Genomic DNA, 21,846 nt, shown 5'->3' with positions numbered 1-21,846 from the left:
TGTCATGCTGCTCTCTGATTTGTAACTAACATTTCCAGGAAAGCCAGTCCTCATGTAATGGCCCCATTGATCAAATGTATGCACTTGCTCTCTGGTCTCATACATTTTTGTGCCAGACCTCTCGGTGACCTAGATAGTCTGGCAGCACACCAGACCCTTGATGAGTATAGGTCACACATGGAACGGAAGCACAAGGTCTAACGGAAGGAGAGAGGGAGGATCAGAGGTAAATAATCAAGAGGGGGCGAGGTGTTAAACAAAACAGGAAGGCTGTTATCTGTGTTAAAAAAGTTGATGTTGCGGAGGGGCTGGCATAAATATGTCTCAAATGTGTGTTTGAAGAGGTGCATGTTACGTCTGGAATGCAGAGAAGAAGCTGGAAGTTTGTAAATAGTAGACTGCTAGATTGCAATGTTGTAGTGACTTTGATCTTGATTTCCTTATCAGGGTGTGGGGGTATGGTTAGTGTTGTTAATAGATTCCGTAGGTTTGTAAACAGACAGAGCAAAGGTCAGAGACCAATCCCCTCCACAATTTACGCCCCTGATGCTCAGTCAATCTCTCTCTCTTTTGCTCTGTCTGTTTGCAAAACTATGGAATCTATTTACAAATCACAATGGTATGGCTTAGCACGGCTCAGTTTGCGTTGCATTTGTTCAGAAAAAAGTTGCGTTTGATCCTCTGGCTGTGCTGATTAGTTCTAGCGGGTCTGTGTCTCGTGTCGTAAGTTCAATGACTCAGGTAGTGGCGATTCTTTCCGGCAAATCAGTGATCAGAAGGGTTTACACATCACATTTTGGTAACGGTATGGTCTGCTTGGAACCTCAGCTGAGGTGGTACTGAAAAAAAGTGCCAGGTACTATGGAAAACCCCCCAAGAGCAAGGTGTGCCGTACCATGCAGTGGAAAAACGCCAATAGTCTTAATGACGTAAAAAGACCCTGTAGGTGTAAAACTATTACTCTTCACTCTTTTTATGATGATTAACTTATTGAACATTCAGTATAATTGCATTGTGAGGGCATAGCCTCGTTAAAAAAAGAAAAAAAGTGAGCATCACAGTTGTGACGGTTGCTTGTTATACTCTGTGATAAGTCTTGCACTGCTGGACCTTCATGGAAGAAGTTCTGAGAATCATGGCCATTTCTCAATAATAAGTATGTAAAGTTCGGACTTGTGTCCTTTTTAGTTTGGACTTGGAAATCAAGACCACTAATTGGCCTATAAGTGATAATGTTTAGTCCAGTGCAACTTTATTCAAATAAGAAGCAACACCAGGGTTTAAAATAGGTATATTTGACCAGTAAGACCAGTAGTTTAGATTTGCACTCTCTCCCATTGGCCCAGGATTAACAGGCCATCCTTTGCTCTGGATACATTTAACATGCTTAGGTGGCCTTAGTGGCTTGAGCTTAGAAGGAAATTTGTTTCAGAAGCTGAGCTATTTTGATGAAAAAATATATTACATTTTTCTTTCTAAACATGTACTGATGAATCTTGCACAATAACCCCAGAAAAGTGTATTAAGAAAGCAAATAATATGATTTCATGCTGGTTATGATTGTGGCCTAATTGTCCATATACTTTGTTGGCCTCCTGTGTAGTAGAAGTCTTTCCATAGTATCAAAACAGATGTCATAACTAGACTGTGTTAGCTGCCTGATTCTTTGGTTGCCGTGTGTAGACTGTCTTCGAAACACTCACAGGCTTCGTGCAGACCTTCAATCGCTGGACAAGCTGCAGCATGCCTGCTTGCATTTCTGTTATACTGAACTCCTCTCCTGCTTTAAATGTAAATTCACCATATCAAAATACATGTTATTGCTCTTATTGTGAACAATTCATCTGTGCATGTATCAGTTTTTTTTTTTTTTACATTTGACATTAACATATCAAAACTTGATCTTCTGGTAGAACAACAGTCTTCTCTCTGATGACATATGCTGGACTTATCCAATCATTTAATCTGCTTGGACCCCAGCAATTTTTTTATTATTATTAATTTTTTTTAAATCAACTGCAAGCTAGTATTCAGCAATTCTGCCTCCATCCAGTGAACCACTGAATGATAGAACTAGGGCCGAAATGATTCCTTGAGTAACTCGATTACAAAAAATGATCGAGGCAAATTCCCCTGCCTTGAAGCCTCTTTTAATTTATTTTAAATCTCACGTCAGGTTCTTTCGCAATAATTTTTTTACGTCACCCACAAAGTGGAAAGAGACACAAGCGCTACGTCCGATATCGCATACTGCAAGGAGTCAGCAGTGTTTTGATTTGAGGGCGCATGCAAACGTAAAGAGAACGTCGTGGCATGCGTCCATTGTAAGATAGAGCTGGCATACCACAACTAGGGCCCTATGATTTCCGCGATGCAGAAAACGCAGAGGGAATCACGGAATCCAGTCATAAAAACGGAATTTACAGTTTAACACGGAATGGCACGGAATTTGCCAAATTTTGAATGAATGAATCAAAAATAGGTCATTGCACTTACATCAAATCATGATATGGACTAATATCTGTAAATATTAAGCCAGAACAGTCTATTTAAATATGAATCCTGCATTTTCTGCGTGTCTCTGTTAATGAATGGAGCAGAAGCGCGACTTCCTTTATCACACACACTGAAGCGCGTGTGACGCTCCGGTGATTTCAGCGTCTGCTGTCTCACTAAATAAGGACGTAAACACATGAACAACATCTCCAGATCTGCTCTGACAGTCACTTCATGAGCATTTGACCGTTTGATTTAAGTAAAACTAGCGTCACATCACATACACAGAACTGTAAAGGTACGTCAACCCATCAAAATAAAAGTCCGGTGTCCTGACATTTTATCCTACCCGTCAAATTTTCCTACCCGGGTTTACTGCGCATGCGCACCTCAATATCGCGTCAATATAATTAAGCAAAAACACATTATATCCGATTACTCGATTAATCAATGGAATTTTTGGTAGAATTCTCGATTACTAAAATATTCGATAGCTACAGCCCTAGATAGAACTAATCAAGTCTCAGCCTACATTTTTTTTTTTTTTTTTTGACAATCTGATGTATGCCACAATATGGAAGAAAAGAGCTGTCACTATTTCTGTTTCATTATGACTTTCATGTACATAACGCACATTCATTAGAAATGCCACAGTGGAATCCCACTTCCAGTTTTCACCGTCAGTTCAGTATACTTCTGTTGGAAATGCACACTTAAGCCACGAGGTATGAGACCGCAGCAAATCTCCTCTCAGACACTTTAATTAGTGTGTAAATCTTCACAAAAGTGCTGAGGGCAGGGGAAGGAAAAACAAGGGCCCAAAAGTCCCGGAACTTTGTTCATATCTACATCCTAAAAAAACATTTAGAAGAATCAAAGCCTATATAAACCCTTCCTGTTTTATATATACCTAACATTTTGCCACAATGCACCTTTTATACATTGTTTTCTTTGCTGCTGCCATTGTCAGTGGTGCCTATACGTATGATTGTCACCCAAGGAGAAAATAAGTTACAGCTTTTGCCTGTAAGACATATTTGTTGTTGATAATGGCTCTTATGCTGAAATATAAAACAAATCACACATGTGTGAACTTGCACATTATTGATATACACTGCCATTCAAAAGTCTGGGCTCAGTAAGATTTTTAATGTATTTTTAAATAAGTTGCCCATGCTCATTAAGGCTCTATTTATTTCATCAAACATACAGAAAAAATAATAATATGATAAAATATTATTAAAATTTAAAATAACAGTTTTCTATTTTAATTTACTTTAAAATATAATTTATTACTGTGATGCAAAGCTGAATGTTCATTTGTGCTGCCTAATATGTTTTTGGAACAACATTAATTCATAATAGAAATCTTTTCTAACCATATATGTAAAATTACCATTTATTAGCAATTTAACACATCCTTGCTGAAAAAAAAATTCTTAAAAAAAAAAATAATAATAAATACTGAAAGAAAAAAAAATTACTGAACCCAAACATTTGAATGGTAGTGTATGGTATTAACATGAATAGGGTCCTGAAAGGGATTTATAAATGTCAAAAAATGTCTGGGTTTTGGCATTATTTTCCTACTGACATACTCTCTTCAGTCCTCAAACATTATATGTACGTGCATTTGCATTGCTTTGCCTTTTCTCTGTAGATCCCAACTTCTTGTACACCACAATTGGTTGATTATGTGCAATGCTGGCATGCTATTGTTCCAAACTATTTTCATTCATTACCTTCAGCAAGTATTCAGCAAATACAATAGGCAAACAAAGCCTGTGCATTTTACTCAATTTAAAAATCCAGACATATCTAAATTTAGAAATCCAGGACATGTCCGGGAAAAAGAGGATGCATAGTCACCCTAAACAAGACAGTGTTACAAATAACATTAAAGTGCAAATTAGTTTGGAATGTGTCAATTTGATCTATAATTATGTTTTTGTTTTTTCATGCGAAATATCAGTTTGAAAGTTCTATTTGCGCTCCATATTTCTGTATTTCCTCACTCACTTTGCAGCTCCGCAGAAGTCTTAGACTGTCAGTTTTCATTTGACTGGCCTGTCATTCTTTCTGCTAATGTGACTGTTGCTATATTTTGTTTATTGAGCTGCACAGCATGTGTGTGTGTGGTTTGAACAGTCTGTCTGTGTTTCTCAGGAGGCATGTGTTCAGAAAATGCTGTCTTGGCATTTCCAAGACCATTTAAAACCGTAAAACAGGAAATAAAAGCCCCAGCTCTGTTTTTAGGATGCAATAACGGATCTGACAGCCAATAAAACCGGCCTGTTACGTCTGACTATTTCTAACTACCAAAGTGGCCTGGCCTTTACTGGAGAGATGGGCATACTTCATGTTTTAGATTGCTGCTGATGTCATTCTCTCAGCTGCAAAGATGTACATGATTATTGAGACAAGAGCAACATTAAAGAGGCTTTGCTTTTAGTTTTCAGCCTGATATGGTTCATTTATAAAGTTAAACCATGCTCTAGGTTACCTTTTTTAAATTCTATTCTTCATTAACTGGACAACATTGCAATATGAAAGTGAAGAAATTAGGATAGAAATATATTTTTGTATAATAGTATTGAGGTCATTATATTTCAGTAGGAGATTATGGTATTTAACAGTTAAAGAAATTCTAATTAAATTTTCTAATATCCAAATATTCCCAAAATATTAAAATACATTCTTACACTTATCCTTTCAGTTTTATTTTTAGTACTAACATGTCTCTCTCTCTCTCTCTCTCTCTGTGTGTGTGTGTGTGTGTGTGTGTTCATGCTCTATAGAAGCACGATCAAGGACAGATCCTACTGGACGCTGTCTTCAAGCACCTGGAGCTGACCGAGAGAGACTATTTTGGGTTGCACCTGGCTGACGACGACTCTGATAGCCCGGTGAGTTCAAAGGTCGAGCTCAAAGATGTGCCGGAGCCGAGCCGGTCTGCCCTCAGGGATTCATGAAGGTTTTGTTTGGAGAATTTTAGGCTTGAGTCTGTGAATGGCCAGTACTCCTGAAATAGGTTCACATTCAGTAATATAGGACACACAATTCTGTGAAACATCTCCTCCTTTTGGGTGGCCCAACTCAATATTCAATTTTAGCAGAATATTAGAATAATGATAAGACTGGATTCTTAATCTCTTGTGAGTTTGAGTTTCTTAAGAGAAGAATGTGTTTTAATGAGTAAATCTCATGTATTTAAGTCTTTAAACACAACAAAAACATTGGTGTATATTCTCCTAAAATCTTACATTGAATGTTTTATCGATACTTAAAAAATACATAAGTCAGATGGAAGCAAACACATGAGATGTCTATATGTATAGTGTGTTGTGTGTATACTATCAGCATTCGTGTTACACTTTCATCGGTCTACCAGTAGGCCTCTACCAATCGCTCGATCTGTGGCTGAAAAGACTTTGTAGTTATATCGATTCAGTTGAAACTAGATCAAAGTTAAAGAGTTTTTTTTTACTCAACAAACACACTAATTTTGTCTCTTTGTGTTGTAACTGCAGATAAGTACATCTCCACTTCCCCACAGCAGAAAACACAAGCCTATTGAATTATTGAGTGACATTAGGCTCTGTTGGACTGTTGCCATGTTATAAAGGTTTTTCTTCCCCTCTCTCTATCTCTGTCTCTCTTTTTCTTTCTCTCAATCAATAATTTATAGAGGTGGCTGGATCCAAATAAACCCATAAGAAAGCAATTAAAAAGTAAGTAAGTTATAAAAGGCACCAGACTAGGATGTTGTTTACCACGAGCCATTTGATTATTCTTTCTCCTCCTTTTTTTTTAATTTGTACATCTTTGTATTAACACGCGTGTTCTGATGAATTAAATGCTAGGGGGCTCTCCACATCATCTGAACTTCCGGGTGAAATTTTTTGTGAGTGACCCCAACAAACTTCAGGAAGAATACACAAGGTGAGTCATCTGTATTTTTGTTAATTTTTTTTTACATTTTGCCAACTTTTTAAAGATCTAATAGACAAAAACAAAACAAATGTGATGTCATGGAGTCTTTATTTTATATTTATATTTCCAGTAAAGGCCAGAATAGTTCAGAGAAGTATAGGCTTAGAACAGAGATGAGTAAAGCAGTACATGAGTAAAACTACAGTTATTGACATCCTCTCCTGAATTGGCGATGGTGATTCACTGTCATTTATAGTGATAATGTTGCATTATCTCTGTATTGTTCTTGTAGCTCAAACAGAAGAGAATAGCACTAGCAATGACAAGGTCATCAAGGTTTCAGTACCCAGGGAATGCATGAACAAACAAATCATATGCAGTGTAAGCCACTTTGAAAGAAGGCAACTGACAAATGCATACAAAAATATTGGTGATAAAACAGTAGAAGTAAATCAACCAAAAGGGCGTGGTCATGGGTTCGATTCCCCATTAAAGCAAGAACTGATAAAATATGTACCTTGAATGCAATATAAGTCATTTGGGATAAAAACATTTGCCAAATGTGTAAATCTTAATGTTATAATCAAATTAAACAAACTTTGGACACCTCGTAGCCATGTCTTGGCCTTGGCTTTGCTTGGTTCGATAATAATGCAGTTCTATTTGATGTTAGTTAAACTCTCTGTACTGCGTTTTATGTAGGAAGTTTGATTTAATATTTATTATATTTTTAATATTTACAAATGTACCTTGTGAATTATTTTTAGTCTTTTGGCTCACAGAGATTATTTGTTTTTTAAATCTGTGTAGGTACCAGTATTTTCTACAGATTAAGCAGGATATACTCAGTGGAAGGTGAGCTGGATTTTGTGTGGCTGTTTTTTACTGTTTTCAAATCTCTTAGTAAATCCAGTTTAATAGTTTGTGCATTCAATTCGGTTATAAATTATATCTATAAATAGTATTATGTAGATTTGTCCCGTTAATATCTTGTGATACGAATGCAGTTTGTGCTTCTTAAGTTGCATGTGCTTACATTTTCTTTAATGTTTACTGAAATACAGTAATTTGGTTTGATCTCCAACATTTCACACTGTTAATTCAATATCATTTATATCCTTCCCAGACTGCCTTGTCCGCACAACACTGCCGCACTCCTGGCATCGTACGCTGTTCAGTGTAAGTATGAGTCATGGATCTACATGACAAAGAAGCAACAATCGAAATCCTTTTTTTTTATTTTTATTTTTTATTGGAACAGTATGGTAACAGTCAATTACATGTGGTTTGCTTTAATTCTGGTTTGGTCTCACTATCTTTAATGTTAATTTTAAATCCTTTTAAATGTTATGTTTGGTGTTGAACAAGAGACGCCTGTAATTCTCTATTTTTTGAGTGAGAGGAATTGATGGCAATTTAGCATAGCAGCAGAATTATAGTTAAAATTGGTTTCTGTCAATGTTATGTCCCCCATTTTTCTTTCTGCGTCAGGCAGTATATTACGGTGTCATTCAAACTCAAATCCGGTGCTGAGCTTCCAAGCAAACCACTGAAGTACAACAGCGCAAGCTCAGCACGGCACATTCCATCCGTGCACAACCTCAACGCTTAACAAGCACTAGCTTGTAAATCAGGAGTACATGCGAGCAAGAAATCTCTCTGAAGTACAGCAGGCACAAACCCGGCCCAGCACATCTTAGTTAACCTAATAGTGCCCATTCAAGATGGAGCAGTGACATGGCATATCCCGGACTCTCAGGGGCCCGCTTGCCAGATTGAACTCAGCAATAATGACTCTTGACAGATTGCTGTAGTGAGCACATTTGCTCCAGTCTCTCTGGGGCTTTTAGCATGCAGTTTGGGCACTATATAGGTCAGGGGGGATTCTGACCTATATAGTTGCCTAGGACAGTGCTATCTATTACAACTCATTTTGTTTGCTTTGGGGTTTACTGAGGTTTACTTAAGGTGCCACAGTGGCAAAATTGATGCTATATATATATATATATATATATATATATATATATATATATATATATATATATATATATATATATATATATATATATATATATATATATATATATATATATATATATATATGAAGTGCAGACCAAAAGTTTGGACACACCTTCTCATTCAAAGAGTTTTCTTTATTTTCATGACTATGAAAATTGTAGAGTCACACTGAAGGCATCAAGGGCTATTTGACCAAGAAGGAGAGTGATGGGGTGCTGCGCCAGATGACCTGGCCTCCACAGTCACCGGACCTGAACCAAATCGAGATGATTTAGGGGTGAGCTGGACCACAGAGAGAAGGCAAAAGGGCCAACAAGTGCTAAGCATCTCTCGGGGAACTCCTTCAAGATTGTTGGAAGACCATTTCAGGTGACTACCTCTTGAAGCTCATCAAGAGAATGCCAAGAGTGTGCAAAGCAGTAATCAAAGCAAAAGGTGGCTACTTTGAAGAACCTAGAATATGACATATTTTTTTCACACTTTTTTGTTATGTATATAATTCCATATATAATTCCACATGTGTTAATTCATAGTTTTGATGCCTTCAGTGTGAATCTACAGTTTTCATAGTCATGAAAATAAAGAAAACTCTTTGAATGAGAAGGTGTGTCCAAACTTTTGGTCTGTACTATATACAACCCGAATCCGGAAAAGTTGGGACGTTTTTTAAATTTTAATAAAATGAAAACTAAAGGAATTTCAAATCACATGAGCCAATATTTTATTCACAATAGAACATAGATAACGTAGCAAATGTTTAAACTGAGAAATTTTACACTTTTATCCACTTAATTAGCTCATTTAAAATTGAATGCCTGCTACAGGTCTCAAAAAAGTTGGCACGGGGGCAACAAATGGCTAAAAAAGCAAGCAGTTTTGAAAAGATTCAGCTGGGAGAACATCTAGTGATTAATTAAGTTAATTGATATCAGGTCTGTAACATGATTAGCTATAAAAGCTTTGTCTTAGAGAAGCAGAGTCTCTCAGAAGTAAAGATGGGCAGAGGCTCTCCAATCTTTGAAAGACTGCGTAAAAAAATTGTGGAAAACTTTAAAAACAATGTTCCTCAACGTCAAATTGCAAAGGCTTTGCAAATCTCATCATCTACAGTGCATAACATCATCAAAAGATTCAGAGAAACTGGAGAAATCTCTGTGCGTAAGGGACAAGGCCGGAGACCTTTATTGGATGCCTGTGGTCTTCGGGCTCTCAGACGACACTGCATCACTCATCGGCATGATTGTGTCAATGACATTACTAAATGGGCCCAGGAATACTTTCAGAAACCACTGTCGGTAAACACAATCCGCCGTGCCATCAGCAGATGCCAACTAAAGCTCTATCATGCAAAAAGGAAGCCATATGTGAACATGGTCCAGAAGCGCCGTCGTGTCCTGTGGGCCAAGGCTCATTTAAAATGGACTATTTCAAAGTGGAATAGTGTTTTATGGTCAGACGAGTCCAAATTTGACATTCTTGTTGGAAATCACGGACGCCATGTCCTCCGGGCTAAAGAGGAGGGAGACCTTCAAGCATGTTATCAGCGTTCAGTTCAAAAGCCAGCATCTCTGATGGTATGGGGGTGCATAAGTGCATACGGTATGGGCAGCTTGCATGTTTTGGAAGGCTCTGTGAATGCTGAAAGGTATATAAAGGTTTTAGAGCAACATATGCTTCCCTCCAAACAACGTCTATTTCAGGGAAGGCCTTGTTTATTTCAGCAGGACAATGCAAAACCACATACTGCAGCTATAACAACAGCATGGCTTCGTCGTAGAAGAGTCCGGGTGCTAACCTGGCCTGCCCGCAGTCCAGATCTTTCACCTATAGAGAACATTTGGCGCATCATTAAACGAAAAATATGTCAAAGACGACCACGAACTCTTCAGCAGCTGGAAATCTATATAAGGCAAGAATGGGACCAAATTCCAACAGCAAAACTCCAGCAACTCATAGCCTCAATGCCCAGACGTCTTCAAACTGTTTTGAAAAGAAAAGGAGATGCTACACCATGGTAAACATGCCCCGTCCCAACTATTTTGAGACCTGTAGCAGAAATAAAAATTGAAATGAGCTCATTTTGTGCATAAAATTGTAAACTTTCTCAGTTTAAACAGTTGCTATGTTATCTATGTTCTATTGTGAATAAAATATTGGCTCATGTGATTTGAAAGTCTTTTAGTTTTCATTTTATTAAAATTTAAAAAACGTCCCAACTTTTCCGGAACTCGGGTTGTATATATATGCAATACATACATACATACATACATTGAAATTAAATTTAAATTTCTGCATTTAGCAGACACTTTTATCCAAAGCAACTTACAGTGCATTCAGGCTATCAATTTTTTTTTACCTATCATGTGTTCCCGGGGAATCAAACCCCCAACCTTGAGCTTGATAACGCAACGCTCTAACAATTGAGCTACAGGAACACTATAAAAATGAAAACCAAAATTAAAACTATTTATATAAATATAAATATAAATTTAGCATAATTACATGCATATGCAGGTAACCCTAATCAGGCAAGACCCTAACCATATAGTAAGTACATGTAGTTAATCAATATTACTCATTACTTAAACGTTTAATTACAAGAACTCCTTCAAATAAAGTGTAACTGAATTTATTTTTGCCAAAACATTACTAGTACTAGTTTTATTTATTCACTTTAAAACATTCTTATGTGGTATAGCCTCAAACTTAATAATGTACATAGAAATAATTTTTACACATAAAATAGATAGTATATTTTTACATTCAAACACTTTGAATTAAAATGTTCAGTGTTTTTTTTTTATTATTTTTCTTTTTAAATATAATTTGAATTCAGTATAATGTAATAATAGTATACTACGGTTCAAAAGATTGGAGTAGGTAAGATTGTTTTAATATTTTTTTTAAACACTCTTATACTCACCAAGGCTGCATTTATATGTAAAATCTGAAATATTGTAAAATATTATTATTATTATTTAAAAACAGCTTATGCATTTTAATGTTTTAAAATGTAGTTTATACCTGTGATGGCAAATCTGAATTTTCAGTCTTTAGTGTCACATAAACACTTTGAAATCATTCTAATATCTTAATTTGATTAACAAGAAACATTTCTTATTATAACGGTATTTATTTATTATTTGCTTTTAATTTAAAAGCAAATTTAAATTAAATTTAATGTGACATTAATTTCATTAATGTCACCTTTGATACATTTAATGCATCAATAAAAATATCAGTTTCTTTCAAAGAAAAAAAAAAAAAGAAATCTGTAAAACAAAAATCTGTATTCTATAAACATTTTTAGGGCATTGTGCTCAGATTTTTAGGTCACATAATAATCTGTGTAAATCACAAACAAAGCAAGGGATTAAGAGATTTAGGCACCAGTGTGTCCATCAGTGTTCCTGTCCCTTTATATTCAGTATTAGGTGACATGGTCTGCATGTTGTACTGTCATAAATCACGGCTGTTTTCCGTAACGCTCTGCTTGTATTGTGTGATTCAGCTGAGCTGGGTGATTACAGTGAGGCTGAGAATTTGCCAGGAAACCTGTTTGAGTTCTGCTTCATCCCAAACCAGCCTCAGGGCTTTGAAAAAGAGGTCACCAAACATCACCAGCAACACAGGTAAGAGTCACCACTCTTAACTCACTTTGGAACAACTCTGAACATTGTCGCTGCACTATTCTTATAAAAAAAAAGTCGTGTTGACGTTTACGCAATATACACAAAAGTTGTGTACACACACTTGGCTCTACTCCACTGTCTTGTGATGTGCATCTGAAGTACACATCTTAATTTTTGACTCCTTATTCTCCTCTTTATTTCTGGCCTGGGCACAGTGGACTTACCCCAGCACAGTCCGAATTCAATTACCTGGACACGGCACGTACGTTGGAACTTTATGGAGTGGAACTGCACTATGCAAGGGTTAGTGAGTCAGAGCTGCTTCTTTGTGTATCTGCACACAAGCCTCTGTGCTACATATAAAGATAATCAATGAAACATCAACGTTTCTGTATGGTTTTAGAAGACTATGATGATCACCTTCTGTGCTTTCATTGTATGGTAAAGAGCAGTATTAACATTTTGCAGAGCATTTAAATTATTCAATCTTGGAATGAAAAAAGACAAATGATCTTTCATTTAGAAATGTCTTTTTTGGGTAAACTAACTCAACATTACACAGCCCAGTTTTGAAAACAAAACAGGTTCCTCATTAATAATTTCTCTTTTTTTCCCCTCTGTTCTTGCTTTCAGGATCAAAGCAACACAGAGATTTTCATAGGCGTGATGTCAGCTGGCATTGGCATTTACAAGAACAGGGTACGAATCAACTACTTTCCATGGTAAGTGAAGCAGAATTTTTGAACAAAAAGATTTTGTACTTGGCTACACTGCATAAAGCATTGGAAATAAAAGCTAGGCAACCAACAAACCGTCCTATCAGTTGTTATGGCTTCAGAGATCTATATGGAAGTGAGAGCTTTCATTACTTTGTGGAAGGATTTATTTTTTATTATTATAACTAATATTTTGTTATGAATGTTTACTTATCGAACATTGGTTTTAATATTGCTGTTATTTTTTCATTTTAATTTTTTTAAGGTTTGCATTTAAACTTATTTTTATTTATTTATTTTTTATATATATTTATATCAACATTTTTTACTAGTTGCTCTAAATTGGTCTAATTCATTACTACCATCTGTGCATTTAAACAGCTTTTATGTATTTATTTATATATTTTTTATATGCAAGAAAACGTACTCGGTTACTAACGTAACCTCGGTTCCCTGAGATGAGGGAACGAGTACTGCGTAAGCTAGCTTACGCTATGGGAAAAGGTCCCCTTTTCTCGAGAATATGAAGCCAAAAATTATCCTTAATTTTTAAATAATGTAAAACGCAGTGCTGCAGCACAGCAGACCCAAGCGAAGCGGCTCGCGCGCTTATTGGCTGTGCTGCGGCAACTGCAGCAACCTATGGTGAGGCGGCGGAGAGTAACGAACCAATGGGGGCGCTTCGCGCCCATTGGACGTCAGAGCGCGCCAAAATAGGCGTGGATGGAACTATATAAGCCACCGCTTCACCATAGGGATCAGGTTTTAAATCGACTGAAGCGATCACCCGGTCCGAGCACATAGCACGGCAGGTTACGCAGTACTCGTTCCCTCATCTCAGGGAACCGAGGTTACGTTAGTAACCGAGTACGTTCCCTTTCGAGAGTACTCTCGTACTGCGTAAGCTAGCTTACGCTATGGGAACACAATGTAAAACGCCGTGCGTGCTCGGGAACTTCGACCTGTCACAGCCCGAGGCGAGAGCTCGGGGCTTTATAGCAGGAGAAATCCCAGTCCCAACAGCCAACCTTAGTGAGCTTTATATAGGGAACTAAAAAAGGGGGACGTGATAAGGCTTAGCACGTCTATATAGAAAGTACCCTGGCCTGCAGGGCAGGGACTTGTAGATTATAGAATCTAATAAATGTGGACGGAGACGCCCAGCCTGCCGCCGCACAGATATCATCCAGTGGTATCCCGCAGGACCACGCCCATGACGAGGCCATACCTCGGGTGGAATGGGCTCTGATGCCGAACGGGCAGTGAAGGCCTTTAGATTTGTAAGCCAGCGAGATAGTGTCTACTATCCATCGCGATAGGCTTTACTTCGTGGTGGCGAGACCTCGGGTGCGCCCACCAAAGCATATGAAGACCTGGTCCGACCTCCTGAATAAGGCGGAGCACGCAATATAGGTTTTGAGAGCCCTGACGGGGCAGATGAAGCTCGCGTTGCTTTCGTCGCTTTGCGAGGAAAGGGCTGACAGCGAGATGACCTGCGCTCTGAACGGTGTTGAGAGCACCTTGGGGACATAGCCGTGTCTTGGTCTGAGAATGACTCTGGAGTCATTAGGCCCAAACTCGAGACAGTCAGCGCTTACAGATAGCGCATGTAAATCCCCCACTCGCTTGACTGAGGCCAGAGCCAGTAGAAAAGCGGTTTTGAACGAAAGAAGCTTCATATCGACAGACTGAAGCGGTTCAAAAGGGGGGCCCTTTAAGGCCTCTAGGACCGTAGACAGGTCCCAGGAAGGGATTGAAGGGGGTCGGGGAGGGTTCATCCGACGAATAAGGAAACGAATGACCAGTTCGTTTTTTCCCAGTGATAGGCCGGCCACCGGAGCATGAGAAGCTGCAATGGCTGCCACATACACTTTGAGCGTAGACGGGGATCTGCCCGCATCTAAACGCTCCTGTAGGAAGGAGAGTATCTCCGTCACGTCACATAAGTGAGGGTCTAGGTTCCGTGTCCCGCACCAGGTGGAGAACACTGACCATTTCTGCGCGTACAGGCGCCTGGTTGAGGGCGCTCTGGCTCCCGTAATGGTCTTTAACACTCCCTCAGGGAGGTTCCCGGGTACCCGTTGAGGGGCCATACATGAAGGGCCCAAAGTTCGGGGTGGGGATGCCAGAACGCGCCCTTCAGCTGCGTGAGGAGATCTTTCCGCAGCGGTATTGGCCATGGGGCTGTACTGGACAGCTGCATCAGCTCGGAGAACCAAGGTTGGGTCGTCCAGAGTGGGGCTACTAGCAGCATAGCACATCTGCTCTTCCTGACCCGATCGATGACCTGCGGTAGCATCGCGACCGGTGGGAAGGCATAAAGTGGGCGTCTGGGCCAATCGAGGGCCAGCGCGTCCCTGCTCTTTGAAAAATATATTGGGCAATGAGCGTTGTCTTCTGAGGCGAAGAGGTCGACCTCTGCCCTGCCGAAGATGCTCCACATCAACTGAACCGTTTGTGGGTGAAGAGACCACTCCCCAGGGGGAACATTTGCCCTGCAAAGCATGTCCGGGCCCCGGTTCAGGATGCCAGGTACATGCGCTGCCTTTAGTGAGCGCAGATTGTAATGTGCCCATGTCAGAAGTGGTTCGGTCAGGGTGTGCAAGGTTTCTGACCTGACACCACCCTGGCGATTTATGTAGGCCACCACTGACATGCTGTCTGATCTGACCAGAACGTGGTGGCCCTTTAAAAATGAAAGGAAAGCTTTCAGGGATAGTTCGACCGCTATCATCTCCAGACAGTTTATGTGTAACAGTCGCTCCGGGCTCGACCAGAGGCCGGAGGCAGACCTGCCCTCGTACAGGGCGCCCCAACCGAGGTTGGATGCATCTGTCGAGACTACTTTCCATTTCGAGACAGCGCCCGTGCTTACGCCTAACTGATACCAGTTGGCTATTTTCCAAGGGGCCAGAGCTGTGATGCAGCCGTGGGTCACCCTGATGCGTGCGCGGCCGGAAATCTAGGCGCGCGCTGGAACACGGTCTCTCAGCCAGCGCTGTAGTGGGCGCATGCGCAGCAGGCCCAGTTTGAGAACCGCAGAGGCTGATGCCATCAGACCTAGCATTTCCTGAAATCGTTTGAGCGGGTAAAGAGACCCGGCTTTGAACGACACGGCTAGATGCTGAATAGTGAGAGCGCGCTGTGACGTCAGGCGCGCTGTACATGTCACAGAGTCTATGTCTATCCCCAAAAAGGAAATCCTCTGGCTGGGAGACAGAGCGCTCTTGACAGTGTTGATCGTGAGACCCAGGCATTCTAAATGGCTGAGGATCCAGGATCTGTGTGTCGTCAGTAGTTCCTCGGAATGGGCTAAAACTAGCCAGTCGTCGAGGTAGTTCAATACTCGCACTCCCTGCATTCTCAGGGGTGCGAGAGCGGCATCCATGCACCGTGTAAACGTACGGGGCGCTACGGAGAGGCCGAATGGAAGAACCATGTACTGATAAGTCTGCCCCTCGAAGGCGAATCTCAAGAATGGCCTGTGATGGGGTGCTATTTGAATGTGAAAGTAAGCGTCTTTCAGATCCACTGAGAAAAACCAATCCCTCGGGCGAATTTGCGCGAGTATTTGTTTGGTAGTTAACATTTTGAACGATCGCGTCATAAGCGCTTTGTTCAAACGTCTGAGATCTAGGATGGGTCTGAGACCGCCATCCTTTTTTGGTACGAGGAAGTAGCGGCTGTAAAAGCCTGACTCGCGCTGCGCAGGGGGAACAGTTTCTATCGCCCCTTTTGCAAGAAGGTTTATCAGTTCGGCGCGAAGGAGACGTGTGTCATTTCGCTTTTCACTTTCGTTTCGACCACGGCGCGAAAGCGCGGCGGTCTGCGAGCGAACTGGAGCGAGTAACCTCGTTTTATTATATTCAAAACCCAATTTGATATGCCGGGGATGGCCTGCCATGCAGCGGATCGTGCGGCTATGGGTTGAATGTGCTTCGGGCACTGGCCGCCTGTTATGAGGGGACCAGTAGCTCGAGTATGCTGTGCTTGTGACACTGTGGTGACAGCGCTTATTTGTAGGGTTGCGCACTGAGAAGTGGGCACGCGCGCTACATTTAGAGCACCTCCGGCGCGAGCGGGAAGGTGGGCATGAAAGGAGACCCGAGTGTGTCTTTGTGACACTTGGGGGAGTTTGTATACATGTAGGGGTGCGTACTGTGTAGTGGGCACACTGCCTACATAGAAAAAGCTCTTTTTGTGCTTTATTGAGGTCGCCGTGAAAACGGCGTTTGTGTGCAGGCGTGCGTGCATTGTAACAGGCTCGTTTACTGCAGTATAGACATCTCCAACCGCCTTTAGTGAGGGGATTGGAGGAAGCATGTGAGGTTTCTTGTGTGGTAGTCCGGCCGCAGCGGGACTTAACCACGGTCTTTTCAGCCCGAAGGTCAGGAGGGCTTCGGAGGCTCGGGGTTCAGCACAATCCTGGGCCGAGGTCCCCGTCTCTCTGGCGGTTTGCGGCTCGTAGAGCGAGAGCGGTGCTGGGTTTTGGTCGCTGGGCGAGACTGTAAGTCTGGCTGCGATGGCTTCGAGGTCTGAGGGGGCGGCGCATTTCTACGGCGTCCCGCAGCAGAGCTAGAGCGTTTCGGCAGGAAGTGTCTCATTGCCTGTGACGTTTTCTGAGCCTCAGTGAAGCGTTCAGCGAAACCCTTAACCGACTGGCCAAAGAGGCCGGAAGGCGAGATAGGAGAGTCAAGAAAGGCGGATTTGTTGGCGTCTTTCATCTCCGTGAGCGTGAGCCAGAGGTGTCGCTCTAAAACAGCGAGGCTTGCCATGCTTCGGCCGATCGCTTGTGCTGTGGTCTTTGTCGCACGCAGGGCTAGATCAGTAGCGCTGCGGAGATCTTTAAAGTCATAGGTATCTGGGGCAGACTCGTCCAGGTTACGGAGAAGTCTGGCCTGAAAAACCTGCAGCACAGCCATTGTGTGTAGAGCCGAAGCAGCTTGACCAGCGGAGGTGTAAGCTCGGCCAGCGAGAGCTGAGGTGGTGCGGCACGGCTTGGATGGATGCACAGGCTTCGACCGCCATCCTGCGGCTGAGGGCGGGCAGAGGTGTGCAGCAATAGCCTCCTCGAGAGGGGGGAGGCTCTCGTAACCGTGGTCTCGGGCGCCGTCAACAGAGGAGAGCGCTGACGAGACAGAAGTCTTTAAGCGTGCGGAGAATGGGGCTTTCCACGACTTCGTGAGTTCATTGTGAACTTCCGGGAAGAAGGGGGCGTTTCTTTGCGGAGGGGCCGAAGGGCGCCCCTGCAGGAACCATTCATCCAGCCTGCTTTTAGCGGGCTCGTCTGGAGGAGACCAGTCGAGCTGAAGGTCGCTGACAGCCCTTGTAAGCACGCGAGTAAGCTCCGCGTCGATATCAGCGCGTTGTCCGGTGCAGCTGGGTGCTGTAGAGGAGGGGGGGGTCCGCAATGGAGCCCGACCATTCCTCACTACTGGACGCGGCGAGAGAAAGGCTGTCGTGTCTGTCCTCTTCCGCCTCAGGCGGAGAAGGGGGCGCTGGTGAGCAGGGACTGGCGCTGCTCGTCCACGAAGAGGACAGGCGAAGGAGAGAGAGCGGGCGAGGCACGCGGGGAGTGTTCCGGCGTGAGCTCGCGTGTAGCAGTATGCTCAGGCATTCTCTGATCGCGGCGTTTCTTACGCGGCACTTGAGAGAGAAGAGGCGGAGCGGGTGGAGCATCGTGGCTGGTTTGAGCTAATCGAGCCCGCAGGGTCGATATAGCCATGTCGTCGCACTCAGGGCAGCCGCCCTTGGAGAGTGCGCTCTCAGCATGCTCGCGGCCCAGGCAGGAGACACAGATGATGTGGCGGTCCTCGCTGGGCAGAGGGCCTCGGCAGGAAGCGCAGGCCCGAGGCATTTGAAACAACGCCTCGAATTCTGGAGGAAAAAAGTGTGATGCAGCGGCAAACACACTAGCTTTGAAAAGGATATAGTCACGCCGGATGGCGCAGCAGGAAGCGAGTGCTGAAGGCGGCGTCGAGATGAAGCACGAGCCGGCGTCCTCAGATCTGCGTTGCAGTGCTATCCCGCTGAGAGGCTTTTCGACGGCGTGTAGAGGCTTCTCCGGAGAAGACAGCGAAGTGCAGGTGAGATCGCTGAAGGAGATGAAATCTGATCCCTATGGTGAAGCGGTGGCTTATATAGTTCCAGCCACGCCTATTTTGGCGCGCTCTGACATCCAATGGGCGCGAAGCGCCCCCATTGGTTCGTTACTCTCCGCCGCCTCACCATAGGTTGCTGCAGTTGCCGCAGCACAGCCAATAAGCGCGCGAGCCGCTTCGCTTGGGTCTGCTGTGCTGCAGCACTGCGTTTTACATTATTTAAAAATTAAGGATAATTTTTGGCTTCATATTCTCGAGAAAAGGGGACCTTTTCCCATAGCGTAAGCTAGCTTACGCAGTACGAGAGTACTCTCGAAAGGGAACTAAATTCCACTCTTCTGAAGCTAAATACATCATGGGGGTTGTAATCTTTTTTTTTTTTTTCACTCATTTTAAATTGTGCAGAATACTAAATGATCCAATGTTAAGAGCGGCACCCAAATCTTCATCAGGCAAAGCTTTATTCACCCTCCACCACCAGGCTGTTTGTCTGGCACAACCCAATCTGCTTCTGTAACTGTAGTCCAAGCATTTCTCCCTTTTGAAATACATGCACAGATGATTTCCAGGCATACTATGTTTAGCCCAGAAGGGAACAGGGGCTGTTTGCCATAGATGTCAACTAACCTCTCATTGCAAACGGTTGCACTTATTGATCATTTTATCGCCCCTGCAGTTCAAAGATCCCAAGTAATTGTTAAAAAAGGGTATATATATTGTATTATGCTGACTCAAATGGAAACCAATGAAGGATGTTCTTAAAAGACAATTGAGGTTGAGTTTGACCTGCCTGGGTCATTGACTGTTTGGGAGTTGTGTGTTGTGCTGGGATTGTGTGACAGAATGTGTCTAAGGAGGTTGAGGCTGCCCCAGCATGTGTTTATTCAGACATTTAAGTGTGTGTTTGTGTAGAATATATTTAGCTTCAGTATGAGTCATATTTTAATAGGAGTGAGGCTCAGAGACACACAAAGGGCCATGAAATGGGTTAGGGATTTTTAATAGCTCAGAATATGTGTTTGTTGCTGCCCTTGAAAATGCCAACAATTTTCTTTTCTTCTATTTTAGGTTGAAGATTGTAAAACTATCTTTTAAATGCAAACAGTTTTTCATCCAGCTGAGTAAAGAGGGGGTAAGTGGTACACTTGATCAGTAAGGCAAGGCAACATAAAACAGCATCCAGAACACGTTTAACTTTGGCCATTTAATGTATTTCTGAGTAAAACAGCAAACATTGTTTGCTAAGGCATTGCTAGCTCCCTCGCGATATGGTGCATATTGCAAAACAAATGGCATGATTCACAATGTTTCACAATATCATAATTATTTTGTGACTGAAAATGTAGGGCATGATATGGGTGCACAAATATTGAAATTATTCATTAAATATTAATGTATTAAAATTCTAATGTTAAAACTATATATTATATGAACTTGTTATTCTTGTTGATATTTTTGGCTGTCTTTAATTTTTATGTGATGAGTGGCAGCACATATGTGTGTATATGTGTGCATCCATATTGTTTCCATCTTACTGATATAATGTGTAAAATCATAAATTGACCCCAACAGACATTATCACTCCCATTTACAAACCTCAGGCACCAGAAACTTTTATTAATAAACCATCTTGCTCAGGCAGTATCAAATTAAAGAGCATATTGGCTCCCATAGCACCACTGATCTTTATTTATTTGAAATCCCTCTGTAATTACCTCCCTGCTGTCAGTGACGATGTGGAGTTAGATAAACAGTCTTTACAGCTTATTAATTATGGAGAGTAGATGATTCAGTTTGCATATGGGGAAGCGGGATGAGACCTGACATGAGTTGCTCTGATTGCTGAGACCCAACGAGAACCTGTGTGCCTGAACCGGGTCTCCACAGCGTCACAGACCGTCTCCTCTGCTGGAGACCTCAAAACACCCCTGCACTGTGAATAATGCACAGGGGCCTTTCAGAAGCAGTTGTACTAAAAGCAGAACTTGATGTCATGATCCATAATTGATGCCCAGATGGCACAGCTTTGCCGAGTGGGTACGATTTCCTTGGACCTTGGTCGCAGAATCAAAAACAGTCTGGGAAGTGCATTTACCCCCCTCTGGAGTCCCCAGTGACCAATGGAGACTTGAAGATTGGAGTGTCAGTCCTAATAGGTCTCTCTAGAGCAGAGCTTTTTTTTTCTTTTGGGCCAGGTTTCAAATAGAGGTCCATGTTCACGATGACATAATATTGAGAGCAGTGAATGTAAATGTCTCCAACATCTCCTGTGTTTTGGATTAAGCGTGCAGTATGCTTGATTTAATAGCCTTAAGATCCTTTTTTCCTATTTGCTGATAGCATGAGACAAGAGATACATTGGTCGGCTTCAACATGGTGAACTACAGGGCCTGTAAGAACCTCTGGAAGGCCTGTGTTGAACACCACACCTTCTTTCGGCTGGATCAGCCCGTTCCTCTGCAGAAGAACTTCTTTGCACATTACTTCAGTTTGGGCTCCAGGTTCCGATACTGGTAAGACAGTCCTCCAGTGTTCCTACATACACATCCTTTTTTAAATGGGCCCAAACGTGGTGCATGTACAGTAGTTTGAAGAACTTATCTCCTTGCCCATTCAGGCAATTTATATTTTCATTTATATTTTTTTCTGAGCATAAATTCCTATAATTTTAGTTTCAGTCTTGTAATCGATTATGTCCTGAGGGAGGTCACAGTCATCAAACCTTAGTCGACACTAACACATACTCTTGTAAATCCTGGGGATAAACTTTTGAAAAATTGATGATGCTCTTTTAGCCAATTTTAGATATATGGAAACTAGGAAGAGGAGGTGATGAATAATTCATCTTGTGATGCTTTCTAGATTTATAAGCATTTATTGGTAGTCACTATAGTATGAAACATATTTGAACTCTGTAGCTTTGAGAACTAAGAGCTTTGAATGTCACGT

General features: G+C 41.9%; 1 protein-coding gene across 3 annotated transcripts in view; it reads left to right on the top strand.

Moving 5' to 3' along the window:
• The window catches only part of LOC132152975 (tyrosine-protein phosphatase non-receptor type 4-like), a 52,068-nt gene that overhangs the window by 13,791 nt on the left and 16,431 nt on the right, over nucleotides 1–21,846 (top strand). For all 3 annotated transcript variants that reach the window (XM_059562029.1, XM_059562028.1, XM_059562026.1), the window contains exons 3-12: nucleotides 5,295–5,402; nucleotides 6,185–6,227; nucleotides 6,360–6,438; nucleotides 7,240–7,284; nucleotides 7,556–7,608; nucleotides 11,960–12,080; nucleotides 12,296–12,383; nucleotides 12,714–12,802; nucleotides 19,966–20,029; nucleotides 21,238–21,410. In XM_059562029.1, coding sequence (XP_059418012.1) covers nucleotides 5,295–5,402; nucleotides 6,185–6,227; nucleotides 6,360–6,438; nucleotides 7,240–7,284; nucleotides 7,556–7,608; nucleotides 11,960–12,080; nucleotides 12,296–12,383; nucleotides 12,714–12,802; nucleotides 19,966–20,029; nucleotides 21,238–21,410 — 863 coding nt within the window. The remainder of the gene's footprint in view (nucleotides 1–5,294; nucleotides 5,403–6,184; nucleotides 6,228–6,359; nucleotides 6,439–7,239; nucleotides 7,285–7,555; nucleotides 7,609–11,959; nucleotides 12,081–12,295; nucleotides 12,384–12,713; nucleotides 12,803–19,965; nucleotides 20,030–21,237; nucleotides 21,411–21,846) is intronic.

This window comes from Carassius carassius, chromosome 11 (assembly GCF_963082965.1).
Source record: "Carassius carassius chromosome 11, fCarCar2.1, whole genome shotgun sequence".
Lineage (NCBI taxonomy): Eukaryota > Metazoa > Chordata > Actinopteri > Cypriniformes > Cyprinidae > Carassius > Carassius carassius.
This window is presented reverse-complemented; position numbering and strand designations above follow the sequence as displayed.